Source organism: Dasypus novemcinctus, chromosome 18 (genome assembly GCF_030445035.2).
Source record: "Dasypus novemcinctus isolate mDasNov1 chromosome 18, mDasNov1.1.hap2, whole genome shotgun sequence".
Taxonomy (NCBI): domain Eukaryota; kingdom Metazoa; phylum Chordata; class Mammalia; order Cingulata; family Dasypodidae; genus Dasypus; species Dasypus novemcinctus.
In genome coordinates, this window is record NC_080690.1 from 485,365 (window position 1) to 507,577 (window position 22,213).

The following is a 22,213-nucleotide window of genomic DNA, read 5'->3' on the forward strand; positions in this document are numbered from 1 at the left end:
TCTGCCCTTTAGAGAAGTGCCTCTGCCGCTCGCTCTGCCGCTCGCTCTCTGGCAGAATCCTCGGTGGTGGTTTGCAGGGACGCTCGGGTGTGGACTTGCAGCCGCCTTACGGGGGGCTCCGCTCTGCTTGGCTCCTGGGCCTCTGCTCCGTGTCCGTGGTTTCACGCGGGGACTCGTGCCTCTGGACGACACCTTTGCTTGTGTTGGCGACTGGCAGGAGCGCCTCACGCGTGGTCTCTTAACCCGTTTGGGAGGCCGAGGGCCTGCCCTGCAGGCGAGGGGCGTGTTGCCCACAGTACCCCGCCTCTGGGGGCCCCTGTGTCCTGCTTCTCTGCTGCGACACTCGGCTGCTGTCACTGACATGAGCACGCACGTGTCCTTAGCACCCAACTCGCTCTTAAAACGGTAGACGTTTTCAGCGACACTGATCGGGTGCATTTCTTACTGTTTGTTAAAAAGAGTACAAGTTCACGGTTAAAATGTAGAGGTTACCACAGCTGAGTGAAGGCAGTGAGCATCCTTTCCAGTCCCCTGCCCCCAGCCAGGTGGCTTAGGCTTCCAGACGCTCAGGTGCGGCCTCCTGTGGAACAGGCAGTGCTGCTTCAGCACGGAGGGTGCTGCACCCTCCGCACGTGCTTTTGCCCATTTATTCACATTTCATGCATCGTGTTATTTCATAATAGGTTTTGGAATTGTAAACTTAATATTGTTTGTCCTGTTTGAGTTGACTGATGTTTCTTTCTGATTCAGAGCAGATAAAATCCCTCCATCTCTGTACTCCACCTATCGCCAGGCCTGCTCCACTGCTGAGGAGAAGCAGCCGGAAGGTACGTTCACGGCGTGCAGCGCCCTCCCCCCTGGGAAGGTGCTGTTGTGCAATCCTCACGCCTGCAGCCTCGTGCAGGGGCAGGCCAGGTGGGGCTCAGAGACGGCCCGGCGGCCAGCACCCTGGCCCCGCCTCCCTGGAGCTCTTCATCATGCGGCCCCCCCGCCCTGTCGTTCACAGCGTCTGGCATCGAAGGCTTGGGCAGTGACCTGGCCAAGCACTTCCTTGAAAGTGTCACAGATGAAGCAAAGCCCCGCTCTGCTTTTTGTTCCCTGCTCACGGGCTGAGCAGGCCTTCGTGTGGGTGCTGGGTCCAGGCGCCCACGAGAACCAGCGGCCAGCCTCAAGCTTGTAGCGTGCAGGAGAAGCAGCAGCTTCCCGACTGCTCCGGCAGTTCAGTTCTGGGCTGTGATTTGGGATTGTTCTGCTTCTAGGAAACAGTGAGATGGGGCGGGATCAAATCAGCGCAACTGTCCCCAAAGGTCCCGGCCCCCTCCCCGTTCTCATGCCCTGTCTGCTCACCTGCAGTCCACGTGCCCCCGGCCGCACACTGTCCTCCCTGCTGGGCCCGTGCTCCTTTGACATCAGGGCCAGGCAGCCTGGCCAAGCCTGTCCTTACTGACAGCTCTCAGCTCGGATGACTTCCAGCAGCCCTGGAGGCTCAGAGAGGCCCAGCGGGCAGGGTGACAGGTGCCCAGACCTGCCCGCGGGGGCCGTATCGCTGCGGTGTGTGGAGCCCCCCCCACCGCCCTTCTTTTGGAGGCCTCTAAACTGTTCTCTGATAACTCTCTTGAATTGGCTTGTGCACAGAGGCTCTCTGTTCACCGCAGTTTCCCCTTGTGACCCCGCATCAGCCTCCATGCTGGCCTCAGTGCCACGCTCTGACGGCAGCAGTTTCCCTCGGTACTTTTTTTTTTTTTTTTTTTTTGATATGGTTGTTTTCGCCCCTTCTCCTCCTCCCGCCCTGGCGTTTTTGCTGTCTGTGTTGTCCTCTCTTCTTGTCTTTCTCTGTTAGGATTCACCAGGATTCGATCCTGGAGACCTCTGATGGGGAGAGAGGTTCCCTGTCACTTGCGCCACCTCAGTTCCTGGTCTCTGCTGCGCTTCACCTTGACTCCTCTCCCCTTGTCTCTCTTCTGATGCTTCATCATCTTGCTGCGTGACTCATTTGTGCGGGCACTGGCTCACCACACAGGCACTTGGGCGGGCACGATTTCTTTCCTTTTTCACCAGGAGGCCCCAGGGATCAAACCCGGCTCCTCCCATATGGTAGGCGGAAGCTCTATCACTTGAGCCACGTCCGCTTCCCCCTCAGTGTTTTTAAGCACATGAACCTTCCTTTCTGTAATGTCCCTGCTGTGTTGGGGGTTTGCAATTATGTTGTCACATATGATCTTTGTAAGTGAAGCTGTTACATGTTAAATGTGTGTTGAGGGAGTGGGAGGAACTGATGATCCTCCTTTTATAGTAGTCATCAGTCTTTTTTCCTCACCTTTATTTTTTGAGTGTCCTGTTGTAAAGCAGTATAACGGCATTGCTTAAAAGTGGGAGCACCGCAGAGCGCGGCCAGCGTCTTGGTTCTGCTGGCTCAGCGCCCGTGCAGCCCTCCTGGTCCCCAGGGTGAGGTTTCCGCAGCGGCTTCCCAGTGACCGTCTTCTCCGCGCAGCTCCACGTCAACAGTGCGAGACTTCTCTGTGTGTCTTGAGCGTGTTTTTCACACGTGTGTTTTACACGTGTGTTTCCTGCCTGGCTTCCGTGTAGGCCCAACCCTGACGGTGGAGCCTGACCCTGCCCAAGAGCCCCTGGGCCCCCTGCAGGCCGCGCTGGGCGCCCTCAGAGCCGCCATGGTGGACCCCGCCCAGCACGACGGTGAGCGGTCTGGGGAGCCCGGGACAGTGATCGGTGCTCTCCCTGTGGTCTCAGTGGTGAGGGCGTAGCCTGCACCGGGCGCTGGAGGGTGTCAGGGTCACTGACGCCTTTCGGGAGGTGGGGGGAGAGGGAGACGCAGGGGGGTGCAGTGGGAGTGCGGCCCCTTCTCAGGAGCCCTGGCGACTGCGACGGCGCACGCTCCTGTGTGCAGCCTCCCGCCGACCGGGGAAGGTGAGGCACTTTTCCGAGGAGGGGCACTGGCATTGCCCGCTGGGACAATGCTGTCGCAGGACTTTTGTGCTTGCATCGGCTCCTAAAGAAGCTGAAATGAACATGCCGCCGTCCTACAGAGCAGCTTCGACAGTGCTTGTTCATCAGGTGTTGGTTTCACGCGTGGGTGTGCAGTGAGCGCCTCAGGAGCGTGCGGTGCAGCGTCCGCAGGGCTGAGCTCGTGCACAGCTTTGTAGTTTGAGATGGAGGCCACCCTTGCGCTGAGCGGCAGAGAGGCCCCTCGTCCAGCGGGGTCGGGCCGCCGTCCTGGACCATGCTGGGGCCCGTGGGCTTGTGGAGACGGGAAGGTGCGGGCTTGTTGGCCGAGCAGGTGGGCCGGCAGCACCGGGCGGGCGCCTGTGGGGCAGAAAGTCCGGCTCTCGCTGCCTGGCCGGCACGGGGCTTCAGGAGGACTGACCACCAGCAGCAGCTGCCCCGCACCGGTCCCTCCTGAGAAGAGGCAGAGGGCGCGCGTCCTGCACCGAGCGCCCCAGGGACTGCTGGGCCAGCGCCGGGCAGGTGGGCTGGCCCCTGGCGTCCCTCCACCCACCTCCATCTTCTCCGTCTTCAGTTGTGGCTGCTCACATCGCAGTGATTTCTGAAAGACTGAGCTCTGCCTTGGGGCACAGCCAGGATGGCGGCGGTTTTGAGAGGTCCCAGATTCGGCTCGACATCCTCGCCCCAAACCTCAAGCCGCAAGAAGAGAAGGTGAGTGCGGAGGCCGCAGTGAGGCGGGACGCACTGCGCCGCCTCCTGCCGTGGTCTCGCTGGGTAACAGGGACGTGGGTTAACCCTGAGAGCGGGAGGCCGGGCTCGGGGTGGGGGTCACAGGCGGGGCGGGCCTCGCGGGACGGGGTCCACTGCCTTCTCACGGCCACAGGCAGAGGCGCCCCCACGCGCTACCTCAGAGGCCCCGCAGCTCCGTGCGTGTGGGGCGGCGCCCCCTCTGCGCTGCGTCCTCGCCGCTGGGTGACCCTCTGCTCCCGGACAGCACCGTGGTGCAGGCCTGCGGCCGCCTTGTCCTCACAGCTGTGCGTCTTTCCACCAGGCTGTAGACCTCCTGCTGACGTCGTTTTGTCAGAACCTCATGGCGGCCTCCAGCTTCGCGCCCCCCGAGAGGTGCGTGTGGGTGGGATCAGGGTGCCGGGCGATGCTGGCCGCGGCTTACGGCGAGGGGTTGTGTCCCCACACCTGAACCCACTTTGTTCCCACTTGGAGAAATGTGATCGCCACCGGCCTTCACGAGTAGCCGAAACCTGCCCGGGCCTCCAAGGGGGAGCAGGTGGGACGGCGCTCAGCCGCCGCCCAGCCCAGGGCCGTGGGAGCAGCGCGGGGCCACCAAGCGGCGCCACAGCAGAGTCGAGGAGGCCATTTTCCTTCTCACGAGAAGGCGGGTGTTTTGGAAATATGAATGTACCAGGAGCCTGGCCCCTTTCTGGGCCTTGGAGCCTGGGCTGCTGAGCTCTGTAGCCGTCCGGAGTGGCCGGAGCTGACCCTCGCCTGTGTCTGCAGGCAGGGCCCCTGGGCAGCCCTCTTCGTGAGAACTGTGTGTGGACGCGCGCTCCCCGCGGTGCTCGCGCGGCTCTGCCAGCTGCTCCACCACCAGGTACCACTCCTGCCTTCGCGCCCTGCCACCCCGTCCACTGCGGCCAGAGGGGGGACAGGGGAGAGGCCTGAGGTCAGCGCAGCCTCCCGGAAGTGCTGCTTGGTACCTATGCCTGAAGGAGCCGGAGCCCCGCATGCTGCCCGATGGTCCTGGGAATCTGCAGGAAGGCTGCAGAGAGCTGCTGGGAGGGGCGTGGACACGGGCAGCGCTGCACGTGGAAAGCTGTCGCACTGGGCACTCACGGGTGGAGGACAGGGCTTTCAGCTGGGGGATGGCGGGCAGCTGCCCAGCCCCGAGAGAGCCACAGGGCTCCCGCTTCCCCTCGACCCTGTCCTGTGGGGCTGTGCACGGGGGCAGCCGCTGCTGGTCAGCACTTAGTCCTCCCACCCCCAGCGGGGTCTGTGAGGGGCTACCCCTCCTGTCCATAGCTCCTCTGTCCCCTGCAGGGCTCAAGCCTGAGTGCCCCTCACGTGCTGGGCTTGGCGGCCCTGGCCGTCCACCTGCGGGAGTGTGCATCTGTCCTTCCAGAAGTAGTCCCGGGAGCCCACACCCCTGCAGAGGGCGTCTCAGCCGCCGCATTCCTGGACAGCCTGCTGACCTGCAGGACGGCAGAGTCCTCGCTGCTCTGCCTGAGGTGAGCTGGCAGCGCGGCCTCCGTCTTGAGCCGCGTGAGATTAGGAAGGACGGCAGGAAGCCGCGCCCGATCAGGCTGTGTGGACAGGTGCCGGCGCCTCCCAGAGTAGCTGCCCTGGTTTCGTGTGTGAGCGCGTCTCTGAGGAGTCAGCCCCCTGCCCCGTTTTCACATCGGCGTGCCCCAGACATCCCCTCGCCCTGCAGCCCTCGGCTCGTGGGGGCCGCGGGTCTTGTCGGGTGTCGGCAGCCCCCCTGGGCCCTCCCACAGGGCTGGGAGCAGAGGGCGGAGACGGGCCTGGTGGGGTCTGAGGTGGGCTCTGGCTGCCGTGCCGACTGTCGAGGGTCAGGCCGGGGAGGAGCCGAGGTGGGAGGACCGGGGCCCAGCGCGGGCTGGGGCCGTTGGCTCTGCGAGGGCAGGGCTGGCAGGCGGGCACGGCACGCGGGCGTGGAGCTGAGGGGCTGGGCTGGGCTCAGGCATGGGGGGAGCAGCTCCGAGGGCTCCGACAGGAGGGCAGGCCTCATGCTGTCCCCACGCTGAGCTCACTTTCTTAAAAGGCACACTGCTCATTTCTGTACATTATTACTTCCGTTCTCAGGTTTTGTACAGCAGCAATTTCTTATTCTTTGTGCAAGTTTTCTTCTGAGTCCCATGATATGTTGTACAGCGTTTTGTCTCCAGACCTTGTAAAAAAGGTAGGTCTGCTTCCGCCCACCTCCAGGCCTCGCGCTCCTTGCAGCTTTCTATCCTGCACTGTTGGTGCCTTTCTCTTCTGTTCTCTGAGCTTAAAAGAGGTACAAATGACAACTACAAATACACCCCTTTTTAAAAAGAAACTGATTCTGATACTTACAAAGTAGCTCTATTGAAAGATAAGGAGAAACAAAAAGTGTCCTTCCATTTAAAGAATTATAAATTTCCTCTAAAGAGTTCCCCTCGTCTAGTAAATGCTTGCTACATTTGTCAGGAGAACATAGAAATTTAAAGATGAAGCTTTAGAGACCCTAAGCATCAAAAGCGAAGAGAAAAACTTCTGAAATTATGATACACACCAATATCATTTCTTCTATAATTTCAATGTGACATTTTTTAGTGAAATTTCTGTCTTTTAAAGCAGTGGTCCTCAGTTCCTGGCTTCTCACTAAGATCCCTTGAGAGTGCTGGGCCCTGCCCCAGGAGACTGAGCGGGGGGGAGGGCGGGGGGGTTCCCATCGCCCATGCTGGTGCTGGTGCCTGCAGCCTCCATCTCCGGGAAAGGAGGGGCCAGGAGGCCGCGAGCAGGGGCCCGGGGTTCCCTCCGACACGCCCCCAGGCCGGGTCTTAGCACCGCCTGGTGTCGCTGCCAGGACGCCTCCACGGGGACGTGTTAAGAGCCGCCCACGTTGCCTTTCAGCATGCTCACTCACGGAGGCGGCCAAGCTGGGCGGCCTGTGCCCTCTGCTCACCAGGCCGGTTTATCACCCTGATGAGCTTCGAGAGCCATTCCTGCCAGGCGCTGCAGCGGCCAAGGAGAGGGGCCCACCTCCTAACAGGCAGCTGTGCAGCTTAAACAATCACGGATAAAATGGCTTTTCAAATTGCTGTGCTTTTTATTTTTATTTTTTTATTTTTAGGAGGTACTGGGGATTGAACCCGGGACCTTGTACCTGCAAAGCAGACACTCAACCACTGGTGTGGTTTTTTGTTTGGTTTTGTGTTTTGTCTTGTTTTTCTTCGTATTTGTTGTGCTTTTTAAATAAAAGTGTCAGTGTTGGCAGAGAACTGGGACGACGGCCTGCCGCCCATTGCTGATGTTCTGAAGACGCTGGTGCCATGTATTTTGATTCTGCAATTCCACTTTTGGCATTTAGCCCAGGAAACAATCAGATGTGCACAAGGATTTATGTCCATGGCTGTTGACTGAAAGCTTCCAGCACCAGGGTCCTAGCCGGGCTGTTTCGTAGCCTTAGAGCTTTTCACCAGCCAGGTGTGCTGGTGGCAGCATTGTTTCCGCTTGCATATTTCCTGCATCTCTACAGTAAGCATGTTACTTTTTGTCTTCAGCTACAGTTCATTGTGTTAAGGTTGTTCTCAGAAGCCCGAGAAAGCCTGTGTCCAGGCGTCAGGGCTGACGCCCCTGGGGATGCCGTGAGCCCTCCCTCTGCCGACTGGAAGACCGCCGCCCTCTGTCTGTGGAAGCGGAGAGCATTCCAGGAACTGACGAAGGAGAAGGAATTTCGTGTAAGCCCCCCTTTCCTCTCTGGCCCTGGCGTGTTTTTAACGCAGGAGTTTGCAGAGGCCGCGGCCGGGCAAGGCTGTGCTCGAGCAGCAGCACAGCAGCTTTATCTCCTTGAGACTCTTATCTAGACAGTTACAGGGTTGCATGTATTTGTAAGAAATAATATCTAAACGTCCCTTTTATTTACTTAGTAATAACATTCTGCACAAATTTTATTTTCATAATTAATTTACTTTCAATTATGGTAAAATATACATAACATAAAAGTCTTTCTCACTGGGTAGCAGGTGTGCTCAGTGGCTGAGTGCCCCCTTCCCAGGTATGAGGTCCTGCGTTCAATCCCTGGCATCCCCTTATTATGCTTGCATATATGTGTATGTATACATCATTTTGTTTGACGTACATTGACGCCACAGTAACTTTCACCACCGTCTGCTTCCAGACCACTTCTGTCACCTTCAGCAGAGCCCCCCAGTCGCCGCTGTTCCGCTTCCTGTCCCAATGGACTGATTTATAAGAGAAATGATACAATATCTTTCCTTTTTTTCTGGCTTATTTCACTCAACATGATGTCGTCAGGATTTACCCGTGTTGCAGTGTGAACATCTGGATAATATTCCATCTACCACATTTTGTTCTTCCATTCATCGGTTGATGGACATTCGCTTTGCTCTGCCTTTTGGTAATTGGGAATAATGCTGGGATGAACATTGGTGAAATATTTGTCTGAGTTGCTGTTTTCAGTTCTTTTGGTCATATACCTGGGAGTGGAATTGCCAAGTTGTATAGTAATTCTGTTTAATTTTCTGAGGATCCACCAGACTTTTCCACAGTAGCTGCACCATTGCACATTCCCACCAACAGCGAATGAGGCTTCCTATTTCTCTGCATCCTGGACAATACTTGTTATTTCCAGTTTTTTAAATAATAGTCATCATAGTGGTGTGAAATGGTGATCGTCTTAATTTGCATTTCCTGAATGGCTAGTGATGGTGAGTATCTTTTCACATACAGGTATACCTCAGAGATACTGCAGGTGCAGTTCTAGACCACTGTAATAGAGCAAATGTCATAGTAAAACCAATCACAGAAATTTTTTTGTTTCCCAGTACATATAGAATTTATGTTTATGCTTTGTTGTAGTCTAAATGTGCAGTAGCATTATGTCTAATAAAACAATATACATACTTTAAATGAAATGCAACATAGAGATATGAAGTGAGCACACACTGTTGGAAAAATGGCACCAGTGAACTTACTCAATGGAGGGTTTCCACAAACCTTTAATTTGTAAAAAATGTAGTTATCTGCAAAGTGCAATAAAATGAGATATGCCTGTACTTACTGGCCATTTGAAATATCTTTGGAGAAATGCCAAGTTAAATCCTTGGCTTTTTTTTTTTTAATTTATTGACATAGATCACTCATAAATAAACATACATAAACAATAAGTGTATAATAATAGCTATGAACTTACAAAACAAACATATATAACATCGTACAGGACTCTCATAAGTCACCCTATCACCAATAACTTGCATTGTTGTTAAACCTTTTTAACTAATGATTAAAGAGCATTGTCAAAGTATTACTATTAACCAAAGTATTTTTCCCCCAACCAACCCTATTATTATTATCTTTATATCATTTATATGTGAACATACATAAACAATTAAGCATATAGTAAAAGTTGTGAACTTACAAAGCAAACATGCATAACATCATACAGGAGTACCATACATCAACCCTCCACCAACACCTTGCATTGTGGTGAGATGTTTGTTACAAATTATGAAAGAATATTGTCAAAATCTTACTACTAATCATAGTCCTTATCTTACATTTGGTGTGTTTTTTCCCCAACCCACCCTATTAATATTTTTAAAATATATTTTTTATGACAGAAGTTGTAAACTTATAAAACAATCATGCACATGTGCAGAATTCCCAAACAACACCCCTCCATGGACACACCACACTGTGGTGGAACATTTGCTACCGATCAGATAATATCATCTGATTGTTACCATGTCCATAGTGTACATTTGGCTCACATTTTCCATACTGTCTCATTATCAACACAGTACATCTTTTGCATACATGCAAGAATATCATATTAATACTACTAATCACAGTCCATAGGTCACTCAGGTTGTATTTTTCCCATGCTTCTCCACATTCCCACCACCCTGCAGTAGTGATGTACATCTGCTCTAGCTCACAAAGGACACCTTGCATCTGTACCATCAACCACAATTCTCTTCCGCTTCTTGGTTTACTGTGCTGTTCAGTTCCTAGGTTGTTCTCTAGCATTCTGTCAATTGGCATTTACATTCCTAGACTACCATTTTCAGTCACATGCCCATTTATAAACGAGCTGTTACTTACTGTTTGTTACCATCCACTATCCATTTCCCCACTTTTACAGTAAAGCCAATTAAAACTTCTACATACATTGAACATCAGTAGTCCACTCAGCCCTCCTCTTATCTCCTTTAAGAATCCACCACCTACCACCAGGTCTTGAAGATATTTTCCTATAATTTCTTCCAGAAGTTTTATGGTTTTTGCTTTTATTTTTAGGTTTTTGATCCATTTTGAGTTAATTTTTGGATAAGGTGTGAGATAGGGGTCCTCTTTCCCTCTTTCTGCAATGGATATCCAATTCTTTCAGCACCATTGTTCTGCTGAGCTGTGTGTGTTTGACAGGCTAGTCAACAATCACTTCACCATACCTGTGAGGGTCTGTTTCTGAGCCATCAGTTTGGTTCCATTGGTCTGTGTATCTGTCTTTATGCCAATTCCATGCTGTTTTTACCACTATTGGTAGGTATTATGATTTAAAGTCTGGAGATGAGGGTTCACTTTTCCTTTTTATGATGTTTATTGCTATTCAGGACCCCTTACCCTTCCAAATAAATTTGATGATCATGTTTTGAATTTTTCCTTTAATGCTGGTGGAATTTTTATCAGGATTGCATTGAATCTATATATCAATTTGAGTAAAATTGACATATTAATGATATTTAGTGTTCCAGTCCATGAGTATGGATTGTTCTTCCAGTTATTTGGGCCTTTTTTGATTTCTTTTAACATTGAGTTGCAGTTTTCTGAATACAAATGCTTTACATCATTGGTTAAGTTTATTCCTGACTATTTGAGTTTTATCTGTCATATTTTATTTTCACCACTCTTTTGACACTTTTAGTTACTTTTGTTTTATAATCTTCATTTCTAGACTCTCTTCAGGCCTCTCCTGTTTTTTCTTTTCAGGCTCTAGCACACCCTTTAGAATTTCCTGAAAATCTGGCCTCTTGCTTAGAAATTCTCTCAGTTTTTGTTTATCTGTGAATATACTAATCTCACCCTCATTTTTGAAAGACAGTCTTGCTGGATGTAAGATTCTTGGCTGGAAGTTTTTCTCTTGTAGTATCTTAAATATATCATAGCGCTGTCTTCTTGTCTCCATGTTTTCTGGTGAGAAATCAGCACTGAATCTTATTGGATATCCCTTATATGTTATGCATTGCTTTTTTCTAGCTGTTCTCAGAATTCTCTTTTTGTCTTTGGCATTTTGCATTCTGATGAGATATGTCTGAGTTGGTATATTTGGATTTTTTCAGTTGGGAGTACGTTGTGCTTCTTAGACATGGATATCTATGCCCTTCAGTAGGGTTGGGAAATTTACTACCATTATTTCTTAAAATATTCCTTCTTCCCCTTTTCCCTTCTATTCTCCTTCTGGGACACCCATGATACATATATTTGCACGGCTTTTGCTGTCCTTTAGTTCCCTCAGACCTTGTTCAATTTTTTCCATTTTTTTCTTCATCTGTTCTTTTGTATGTTCACTTTCAGAGGCCATTTCTTCAAGCTCACTGATCCTTCTGCCTCCTCAAATCTGCTCTTATATGATTCCAGTGTTTTTTTCATTTCATTTATTGCACTTTTCATTCCCATAAGATCTGCTATTTTTCTATATATGTTATCAAATTATTCTTTGTGCTCATCCAGTGTCATCTTAATATCTTTAATCTCTTGAGCCATCTCATTGAATGTATTGAGATTTGTTTGAACATCTGTGATGAGTTGTCTCAACTCCTTTGTGTCATCTGGAGGCTTATCTTGTTCCTTTAACTGGGCCATATTTTCCTGTTTCTTGGTGTTGATTGTAATTTTTGGTTGGTGTCTTGGCATCTGGATTACTAGAGGTATTTATTCTGAGTGCAGTTTCTCTCTTTAGCTTAGGGCTTCCTGCCCTTTCTCCCTTGCTGGTTGTGCAGTAGGAGCCAAGCATGTAGTTGGTGCTGTAAGCTGTGGAGGCTCAAGCTGCCCTCATTGCGCCAGGGACCAGTGAAGCTTCTCCCAACTTCCTCCTTTGCCAGGGGTAGGACAGAGTCACATCTGTGTGGAATAATCCAAGTCGTGCAGGCCTAGACTGGAGTTGCCCAGAGAGACTGATGAGGCTTCATGCCCCTTTCTCCCCTGTCTGGGGCGGGGATGGAGCTGCAGGGGTGGCAGCAGTCTATGCAGTGCAGGTCCAAGATGACCACAGCTGCCCCGGGAGACTTCGGATTATTCGATCTGTGCAGCCAAAGGTACCTGCAGCTACCTGGATCGCTGGTGCAGGGCCCCCCAGCCTCCTCCCTGCCAGAGGGCTAGAGCCTAGGCTAGGGCTGCAGGCTGATCTGGGTGAAAGAAACCCGTTCCTACCATCACTGTGATTTTCAGTCAGCCCAGCTTCCCCTCAGGCTGGGACGGAGTCAATATGGAGGCTACTGGCCTCTTTCCGACTTGGGCAGGTTCACACCCCAGCTGTTCCCAGGCTTATATCTCAGCCAGCTGAGTCTACCAATCAGTAGCTGAAATTGGCAGCCAACCATCTCCTCCTCCCCTGTTTTTGGGAAGTGGAGCTTCCAATTCCAGCCACAGACTAGCTCCTGGGATGGGTTGTGTCGCCAGAGTAGGATGATCACTGGCCTCCACGGTTTGGCCTGTATTTTCCCGGAGAGGCTGGCGTGGGTCCCTGCAGCTTCCTCCTTGCCAGAGGTGGGGCTGGGGCCTAGGCTGGAGCTGCAATCTGACCTGGATGGAAAGAAGCCAGTCCCCACCAGCGCTGTGATTTTGAGTCCTCCCCGCTTCCCCTGGTGCCAGGCACAGAGTTAAGATGGCGGCTCCTGCCTCTTTCTGACTTGGAGAGGCTCAAACTTCAGCTGTTCTCAGGATTATACTTTAGCCGCTGAATTTATTAATCAGTAGCTGAAATTGGTGCCCAACCGTCTCTTCCTCCCCTGTTTTTGTGAAGTGGAGCTTCCAATTCCAGCCACAGAAGAGCTCCTGAGGCGGCTTGTGCCTCCAGTGGAGGATGGGCACCGGCCTCCGGGGCATGGAGCCTCTACTTACAAGTCTTCTCTGCAGATGGGCAGTCTCCCCTTTCCATTCCTTCAGGGATGTGGCAGGATGCTCTTCTGGCCTCCTGGAGGCCCCAAACAGGTGCTTCAGCTGCTCCAGAGAGCTCTGGGTTTTTACTAACTGCCCTGTAGCAGGAGCCGACTCCAGGCGCTCCTTACTCTGCCGCCCTCTTACTCTGTAGCCCATTTATAATTTTTTGTTTGTTTATTGTTGACTTGTGGGAGTTCTTTATATATTCTAGATATTACACCCTTATCAGATATAAGGTTTTTCCAAGTATTTTCTCCCGTTCTGCAGTTTGTCTTTTTACTATCTTGATATCCTTTTTTTAAATTTATTTTTATATTTTTAAATTTTTAAGAAGATACTTAGATTATACAAATGTCACATAGAAAAGAGAGGGGATTCCCATATGCCCTGCTCTCCACACCTCCCACATTTTCCCACATTAACAACATCCTTCATTAGTGAAGTACATTCATTGTGATTGATAAACACATTTTGGAGCATTGCCTCTAAGCATGGATAAGGTTTACATTGTCGTTTATACTCTCTCCCACACAATTCTGTAAGTTATAACAAGATTTATAATGGCCTGTTTCTGTCATTGCAGTGTCATTCAGGACAATTCCCAAGTCCCAGAGTTGCCCCTGTATTACTCTTGTTTTCCCTCTCCCTGCCCTCAGAACCTCCAGTGGCCACTGCCTCCACATCAATGATATAATTTCTTCCATTGCTAGAATCACAATAAGTCTATGGTAGAATACCATAAGTCTACTTTAGCCCATAGTTCATTCCCCAGTCCTGAGGATTCTGGGATGGTGATATCCAGTCCACCTCTAGTTGAGAGGGGGCTGTGATCCCACTGAGCTGATGGTTGGGATTCTCGTGCTTATAGCTATAGACTCTCCCAGTTCCTTGGTGTGGGAGTTGTCTGTCATCACCTCCTTGTTGTCCTGGGTGAGACCAATGAACTGGAGAGTAGGGGTTGCAACTCCGTTGAGATTCAGGGCCCAGCTGGCAAATGGACAGCCCAAAGATTTAAGTCTCTTGGATGTGCACCTACCAACTCCAGCACTAATTATAGGTTCAAATAGGACAGATGAGCCATGTGTAGGGAAACTGCAACTGAGTCCAACTCTGTCCCACTGGGGAGCATAAATTCCAAAGTAGGGCCCATTGGCAAGACACCAAACTTCTGAGCTATCTGCCCTGACTATAGTGTCTGGATGTCTCCAGAGGCCTCAGGAGACCCACTCTTTGGGGTAATATCTACTTTGGCAATCAATGAGTTCCTGCTGAGATATGCATAAGCATAACCTCTCAAATGACCTCTTAACTCACTTTGAAATCTCTTTGCTGTATAAACTCATTTGTCTTTACCTTTTCTCCCTTTGGTCAAGGTCTTTGTGCAGTTGTGTTGTTAGTTGGTGCTTGGTAGTAATCCCTTGGTACCAGGGAGGCTTATCTGCAAGAGTCATGTCCCATGCTGGGGAGAAAGTAATGTATTTATATGCTGAGTTTGCCTCAGAGAGAGGCCACATTTGAGCAACAAGGAGGCTCCTATTAGGTAACTTTTAGTCACCCTACAATACTAGGCTAAGTTTCCATTTCAAGAGCGAAGGTTCAGGGGAAGTGGACGTGGCTCAACTGATAGAGCATCCACCTACCATATGGAGGGTCCAGGGTTCGATATTCAGGGCCTCCTGACCCTTGTGGTGAGCTGGCCCATGTGCAGTGCTGATGTGCGCAAGGAGTGCCGTGCCAACAGGGGCACCCCTGTGTAGGGGTATCCCACATGCAAGGAGTGCACCCCACAAGGAGAGCCGCCCTGCATGAAAAAAGCACAGCCCACCTAGGAGTGGCACCACACACACAGAGAGCTGATGCAGCAAGATGATGCAGCAAAAAAGAGATGCAGTTTCCCCGTGCCTCCTGACAAACGCAAGCAGACTCAGAAGAGCACACAGCGAATGGACACAGAAAGCAGACAACAGAGGGGAAGGGGAGAGAAATAAATAAAATAAATCTTTGGAAAAAAAAAAAGAGCAAAGGTTCCTGAGCACAGTCATCAAGTTCAAGGGTCTGTGAGTGGACCCTCCTCCTTCACTAGTCATTGCTCCTAGACTCGGGATTCTTGCTGATCTATTAGAGAATGTGGCAAAGCTCCCCACATTGAGATCCTTCGATGCACAAAAATTTTTACTTTTGATGAAGTCCATTTTATCTACCTCTTCTTTTGTTGCTTGTGCTTTTGGTATAAAAAATAAAAATACATTGCCTACTCAGGTCCTGAGAATACTTCCCTATGTTTCCTTGTAAGAATTTGATCATACGAACTCCTGTTCAGGCCACTGACCTATTTTGAAGTTTGTATGTGGTAAGAGGGACCCATGTTGACTTTTGCAGGTGGGTTTCCAGTTGTCCCAGCGCCAGTTCTGGAGAGGCTGCCTTCCCTGCTGCAGGGACTGGGTGCCCTTGCTGAACATCAGGGAGCCGTCGATGTGTGATTTACCTCTGGACTCTTTGTTTTATTCCGTTGGTCTGTGTGCTTATCCTTACGCTGGTACCAGAGTTCCAAGTTTGGTTTTTGTTTGTTTAAGATTTATTTTTTTATTTCTCCCCACCCCTCCCTGTCTGCACTTTGCTGTGTCTGTTTGACTCCCTCTTTTCTTTCGGAGGCGCTGGGAACTGAATCCAGGACCTCCGATGTGGGAGGGAGGCGCCTAATGACGCCACCTCCATTCCCTGCTTTGTTATGTCTCTCATTGTTTTTCTTCTTGTGTCCCTTGTGTTTGCTCGCCATGCCTGCCCGTCGCACTAGCTCACTGTCTTCTTTAGGAGTCACCGAGAACCGAATCACAGGCCTCCCCTGTGGTAGGCAGGAGCTCAATTGCTTGAGCCACATCCGCTTCCCTGTATAGCAAGTTTTGAAATCTAGAACTGAGTTTTCCAACTTTGTTCTTCCTTTTAAAGGTTGTCTTGGCTATTTGGGGTCCCTTGCAATTTCATAGAAATTTATATAAGATCACGTCATCTGCCAATAGGGATAATTTGACTTCTCCCTCTCCAATTTGGATGCCTTTTATTTGTTTTTCTTGCCTAATTGCTCTGGCTAGAAATTCCAATACAGTGGGTTTTTTTAAAGATTTATTTGTTTCTCTCCCTTTCCCCCACTTCCCCCCGTCCCCATCCCCTACCCGTTGTCTGCTCTCTGTGTGCATTCGCTGTGTGTTTTTCTGTGTCCGCTTCTGTTCTTGTCAACAACACTGGGAATTGTGTCTCTCTTGATTGTATCAGCTTGCTGCGTCAGCTCTCCATGTGTGCCATGCCACTGCTGGGCAGGCATGGTAGGCTGAACTTGCTTTCACGCTGGGCGGCTCTCCTTACAGGGCGCACTCCTTGCACATGGGGCTCCCCTATGCGGGGGACACCCCTGCGTGACAGGGCACTCCTTGCGCACATCAGCACTGTGTGTGGGCCAGCAGCTCACCACACGGGTCAGGAGGCCTGGGGTTTGAACCGTGGACCTCCCATGTGGTAGGCGGATGCTCTATCAGTTGAGCCAAGTCTGCTTCCCCCAACACAGTGTTGAACAGCAGTGGTGGCGGGGGCATCCTTGTCTGGTTCCTGATCTTAGGGGGAAGCTTTCAGTCTTTCACCATTGAGTATTATCTATAGGTTTTTCATCAATGCCCATTATCAGGTTGAGAAGGTTCCTTTCTATTCCTAATTTTCTGAGTTCTTTTAATCATGAAAGGATATTAGATTTTGTCAAATGTCTTTTTGCATTGTTGAAATGGTTTTTCCTCCATTCAATTAAAGTGGTGTATGTTGATTGATTTTCTTATGTTGAACCATTTTTACATTCCAGGATTAAATCCTGCTTGGTCGTGGTGTATAGTCCTTTTACTATACTGTTGTAGTCAGTTTGCCAGTCTTTCGTTGAGGATGTTTGCATCTATTTTCATAAGGTATATTGGTCTATAATTTTCTTGTGATGTCTTTATCTGGCTTTACTCTCAGGGTGATACGGGCTTCATAGAATGAGTTAGGCAACATTGCCTCCTTTATTATTTGGAAGAGTTTGAAGAGGGTTGAGGTTAAGTTTTCCTTAAGGTTTGGTGGAATTCAGCAGTAAAGCCATCAGTCCTGGATTTTTCTTTATTGGGAGATTTTTAATTACAGATTCAAACTCTACTTGTTACAGGTCTGTTGAGATTTTCTATTGTTCCTTGCATCAGATTAGGTAATTTCTAGGAATTTCTAGGAATTTGTTTTATCTGAGTTTTCTAGTTTGTTGACATACAGTTGTTCTTAAAGTCTTTGATTTCTTTAAAGGGGGTAGCGATGTTCTCGCTCTTGCTTTCATTCCTGATTGTAGATATTTGTGTCTTTTTTTTTTTTTTTGGTCAGTCTGGCTAATACTTTGTTCATTTTTTTTTAATTTTGTTGATCTTTTAAAAAACATCTTTTGGGTTTGTTGATTCTTTCTATTCTTCTATTTTCTATTTCATTTATCTCTTCAATCTTCACTAGAAATTTCCTTTACAAACTTTGGGTTATTTTGCTCTTCTTATTCTAGTTTTTTCAGGTGTGAAGCTAGGTTATTGGTTTGTGATCTTTCTTCCTTTTAATGTAGGCATTTAGAGCTGTGGATTTCCCTGTCGGCACAGGCTGTGCCTCTTGTCCCCTCTTGATCTGGCCCCGGGGCTTCCTGCAGATGCCTGTGGAGTTGGATCTTGGGGGCCTGCTGGGAAGTTCCCCTGCCTTGGTGCTGGGAGTTCAGGTGGGCAGGGGCAGAAGGCTCTGACCTGTGCTCGCTTCAGGGCCGAGGGGGGAGGCCTGGTGGTGGCCGCCCGTGCCCTGCCCCTCGGCGACCCGGCCTCAGGCGCGCTTCAGTTCCCACCAAGCAGCAGGTCGGCAGGGGCCTGGGGGCCACCTGGCAGGAGAGCTCACCTGGACTTGGTGCCTTCCCCGTCACGCAGGCGCACTGTTCAAAGCCAGCTGAGTGGTGTGGGAAAGCTACAGGTTTTAGCAAATATTTCTAAAGCCTTTGTGTTCCTCAGTTGTAGAAAAATCCATTTGGGGACAAACCTCCCTGCATCCCATAAGTTTGCTGTGTTGTGTTTTCATTTTCAATTGTCTCAAGATATTTCCTAGTTTTTCTTGTGATTTATTCTTTGACTCATTAGTTGTTTAGTAGTTTGTTGTTTAATTTCTACATATTCGTAAATTTTCCAATTTTTCCTTTTATTATTGACTTCTAGCTTTATTTCACTGTCATGATTTGAAATATTTTAAAATTTATTAAGACTTGATTTGTGACCTAACATGTGGTCCATCCTGGAAAATGTGCCATGTGTACTTGGAGAAGAATGTGTCTTCTGCTGTTTAGGGTGGAGTGTTCTAATTAGGTATCATTGGTTAATAATGTTAAGTCACCTATTTCTTCATTGAGCTTCTGTTTAGATGTCCTACCAATTATTGAAAGTGTTGTATTAAAATTTCCAACTATTATTGTAGAACTATCTTATTTCTTCCTACAATTCTGTCAGTTTTTGCTTTGTAGATTTTTGGGCTCTATTGTGAGATACATATACATTTATAATACTTACATCTTCTTGTTGGATTAAACTTTATTTTTTCCCAAAGATCCGTTCTATTTATTTACACCCCCTTGCCACTTGCACTCACTCTTTGCTCTCTGTGTCTGTTCACTGTGCGTTCTTCTTTATCTACTCGTCTCCCTTTGTTGCGTCATCTTGTTGCACTAGCTCTCCGAGGGCGCGGGCCAGCTTGCCTTCACCAGGAGGCCCCAGGAATTGAAACTGAGGCCTCCCATGTGGTAGACGGGCACCCAGTCGCTTAAGCCACATCAGCTTCCCCGGATTGAACTTCTTAAAAATATAATATTCTTCTTTGTCTCTTAAAATCTTTCTGACTTAAAGTCTATTTTGTCTGACAGTAGTAGAGCACCTCTGCTCTCTTTCTATTACTGTTTGCATGGAGTATCTTTTTCCACACTTTTACACTCAGTCTCTTTGTGTCTTTTTACCTAAAGTGACTTCCTTGTAGATGGCATATGGATGGATCATGCTTTTTCATCCAGTATACCAATCTCTGCCTTTTGATAGAGGAATTTGATCCATATATGTTTTTTCTTTTCTTTTTCTTTTTAGGTACCAGGGCCAGGGATTGAACCCTGGAACTCATATATGGGAACCTGGCACTCAACTGCTGAGCCACATTGGCTCCCCTGAGTTGGTCTTTTCGTTTGTTTTGTTTGTTGTTTTGTTTTTAGGAGACACTGGGGATTGAATGAAGGACCTCCCGTGTGGGAAGCAGGTGCTCAATTGCTTGAGCCACATCTGCTCCCCAATCCATTGACTTTTTTTTTTTTTAAGATTTATTTCTCCCCTCTCCCTCCGTTGTCTGCTCTCTGTGTCCATTCACTGTGTGCTCTTCTGTGTCTGCTTGTATTCTCATTAGGTGGCTCCAGGAACTGATCCTGGGACCTTCCGGAACGGGAGAGAGACCATCATTCTCTTGCACCACCTTAGCTCCCTGGTCTGCTGCGTCTCTTATTGTCTCTCCTCTGTGTCTCTTTTTGTTGCATCATCTTGCTGTGCCAGCTCTCTGCGTGGGCCAGTAGTCCCACGCGGGGCAGTACTCTGCTCAGGCCAGCACTCTGCGTGGGCCAGCTCACCAGACAGGTCAGCTCGCCTTCCCCAAGAAGCCCTGGGTATTGAACCCCAGACCTCCTGTATGGTAGACGGGAGCCCAGTTGCTTGAGCCACATCCACTTCCCTCCATTGACTTTTTTTTTAAGATTTATTTTTTTATATATTTCTTTCCCCTTCGCACCCCCCCCCCCCCGTTGTCTGCTCTCTGTGTCTATTCGCTGTGTGCTCTTCCGTGACCGCTTCTATCCTTATCAGCAGCACTAGAAATCTGTGGTTTTTTTTGTTGCGTCATCTTGCTGTGTCAGCTCTCCATGTGGGCGGCGCCATTCTTGGGCAGGCTGCACTTTCTTTCGCGCTGGGCGGCTCTCCTTATGGGGCGCACTCCTTGTGCGTGGGGCACCCCTACACGGGGGACACCCCTGCGTGGCACAGCACTCCTTGTGCGCAAATGCACTGTGTATGAGCCAGCTCCACATGGGTCAAGGAGGCCCAGGGTTTGAACCATGGACCTCCCATGTGGTAGGCGGATGCCCTATCCATTGGACCAAGTCCGCTTCCCCCTGTTGACTTTTAAAGTAATAACTGAGAAGGAAGAATTTATTTAGATATTTGTTCCCTAAATCTTGTGTGATTTTTGTTCCTCAGTTGCTCTATTACTGTCTTTTTTTTTTTTTTAATTTAATTGCTTCTCTATAGCATGCTGGGTTTTTTGTTTGTTTTTTATTTTAATCCATTTCATTGATACATATTTATACATCATACAATCCATCCAAAGGGTACAGTTCGTCTGAAGTGTGCAATCAGTGGTATCTGGTATAATCACATAGTTGTACACTCATCACTTCAGTCATTATTAGAGCATTTTCATTATCCCAATAATAATTTTAAAAGTGCTACCTCTTAATAACCACCTCTCAGTCTCTCTGCTCCCCTGCTGTGCATCGCTGCTGTTCTGTTTCCATCTTTCTAATTTATTTGTATTTATGTTTTGTATAGATGGAATCAAACACTATGTAGTACCTTTTGTCTAATTTGTTACACTTAATATATTTCTTTTTTTTTTACCCTTAATGCAAGATTAACAATATTTTAGTATCCACTACTGTCCATATTTTGCTTCGCTTGTATTTTTGCTTGGCATTAACATCTGTAACATTAATTTGCATTTGTTCAGTTTCAAAGAAAATCAGTCTTATATATGAAATATTACTCGTATTCATATTTCACATGATGTTTCACTATGATTTTCAGCCTCAAGTTACATTTTTTAGCTTTCCTTCTAGTTTATACTTGACCTTAAACTTTCCATTTTAATGAATTCCATTTCATACCCATATATCAGCACTTGTAGCATACTGTTTTAATTCCCTTTTTCTTTCCTTTTTCTTTAATATTGTTGTTTTTCTTAGTACTTACTTTGTAATTACAGTTAACGTCATAAACTGGTAACTAGTTTGACTAGTACCAACCTCATTTCCTATAGAAACTTTATTCCTCTAAGTCTCCATTCCCCCTCTGTGTTGTTGTTTCTTATTCCATCTTTACATCGTGTGTCCATTAACATAGACTTAGCATGCTGCTTTTATCCAGTTGCCATATGGAGGGGAGAGGCTGTTACAATCCAGGGTCCAGTGACATTAGATTGTGTTGATCAATGCACCTCCCTTTACCAGAGCTCTTTATTTCTTCTCACGGCTTTGAGTGCTGGTCTCATGTTTTTCTGTTTCCGCGTGAGGACTACGTTTAGCATATCTTGTAAGGCAGGTCTTCTGTAACGAACTCCTTCAGTTCAGTTTTGTTTAAAGTCTTTATAGCGTCGCCCTCTGTCTTCTGGCCTCGTTGTTTCTCATGAGAAAACCCCTGCGCCTCTCACAGGGATCCTGGTGGCACGTGGCCCTCTTTCTGCCGTCAGAACCCTCTGTCTTTGGATTTTGACAGTTTTGCTTATGTGTCCTGGTGTTGCTCTCCTAGAGTCTAGCCTGCTTGGAGCTGGTTGAGCTTCATGAACGTGTATTCACGTCTTCCGCCATATTTCAGGAGTTTTCAGCCGTTCCTTCGTCAAATACTTTCCTGCCCCTTTCTCTGTGTCTCGTCCCTCTGGGCTCCAGGGGTGCATGTGTCCCACGGGTCCCTCGAGCTCTGTTTTTTTCTTTTTGTTGCTCACTGGATAATTTTACCTCTCATCTTCAAGTTCACTGATCCATTCTTCTGCCTGTTAAATCTGCTGTTGAATCTGTCTAATGAGGTTTTTTATTTCAAGTGCTGTACTTTGCAGCTCCAAAGTATCTGTTTGTTCCTTTTTATAATTTCCATCTCTTTATTTGGCTCAATGATTTCCTTATTTCTTTTAGTTCTTTGTGTATGGATTCCTTAAGTTCATTGGACATATATATATTTTTTTAAAAACTTAGTCACTAAACATACTCAAGATGATAGATTTAAAGCCCCTAATAGTTCTCATGTATGAGCATCCTCAGGGGTAGTTTCTGGCAAATTCTTTTTTCCATCTATGGGCCACGCTTTCCTGTTTCTTTGTGTGTTGAGGACTAGACATTCTGAGTATTATTTTTCTAACCCTGAAGATTATTTTCTCCCACTTTTTTGGGATTGCAAAATTTCGTTTCATTTTGTTCTGTTTTGTTGTTGAGGGCTGGAAACCTCCATTTGTGATTTTCCCAAACTAATTTTGCTCCCAA

The 22,213-nt window shown here is 48.3% G+C and overlaps 1 protein-coding gene across 1 annotated transcript in view; it reads left to right on the forward strand.

The window, feature by feature from the left end:
• The window catches only part of FANCA (FA complementation group A), a 96,378-nt gene that overhangs the window by 62,782 nt on the left and 11,383 nt on the right, over positions 1–22,213 (forward strand). The window contains exons 21-28 of the mRNA XM_023583088.3: positions 751–827; positions 2,587–2,694; positions 3,536–3,672; positions 4,013–4,083; positions 4,477–4,570; positions 5,017–5,204; positions 5,800–5,896; positions 7,245–7,421. Coding sequence (XP_023438856.2) covers positions 751–827; positions 2,587–2,694; positions 3,536–3,672; positions 4,013–4,083; positions 4,477–4,570; positions 5,017–5,204; positions 5,800–5,896; positions 7,245–7,421 — 949 coding nt within the window. The remainder of the gene's footprint in view (positions 1–750; positions 828–2,586; positions 2,695–3,535; positions 3,673–4,012; positions 4,084–4,476; positions 4,571–5,016; positions 5,205–5,799; positions 5,897–7,244; positions 7,422–22,213) is intronic.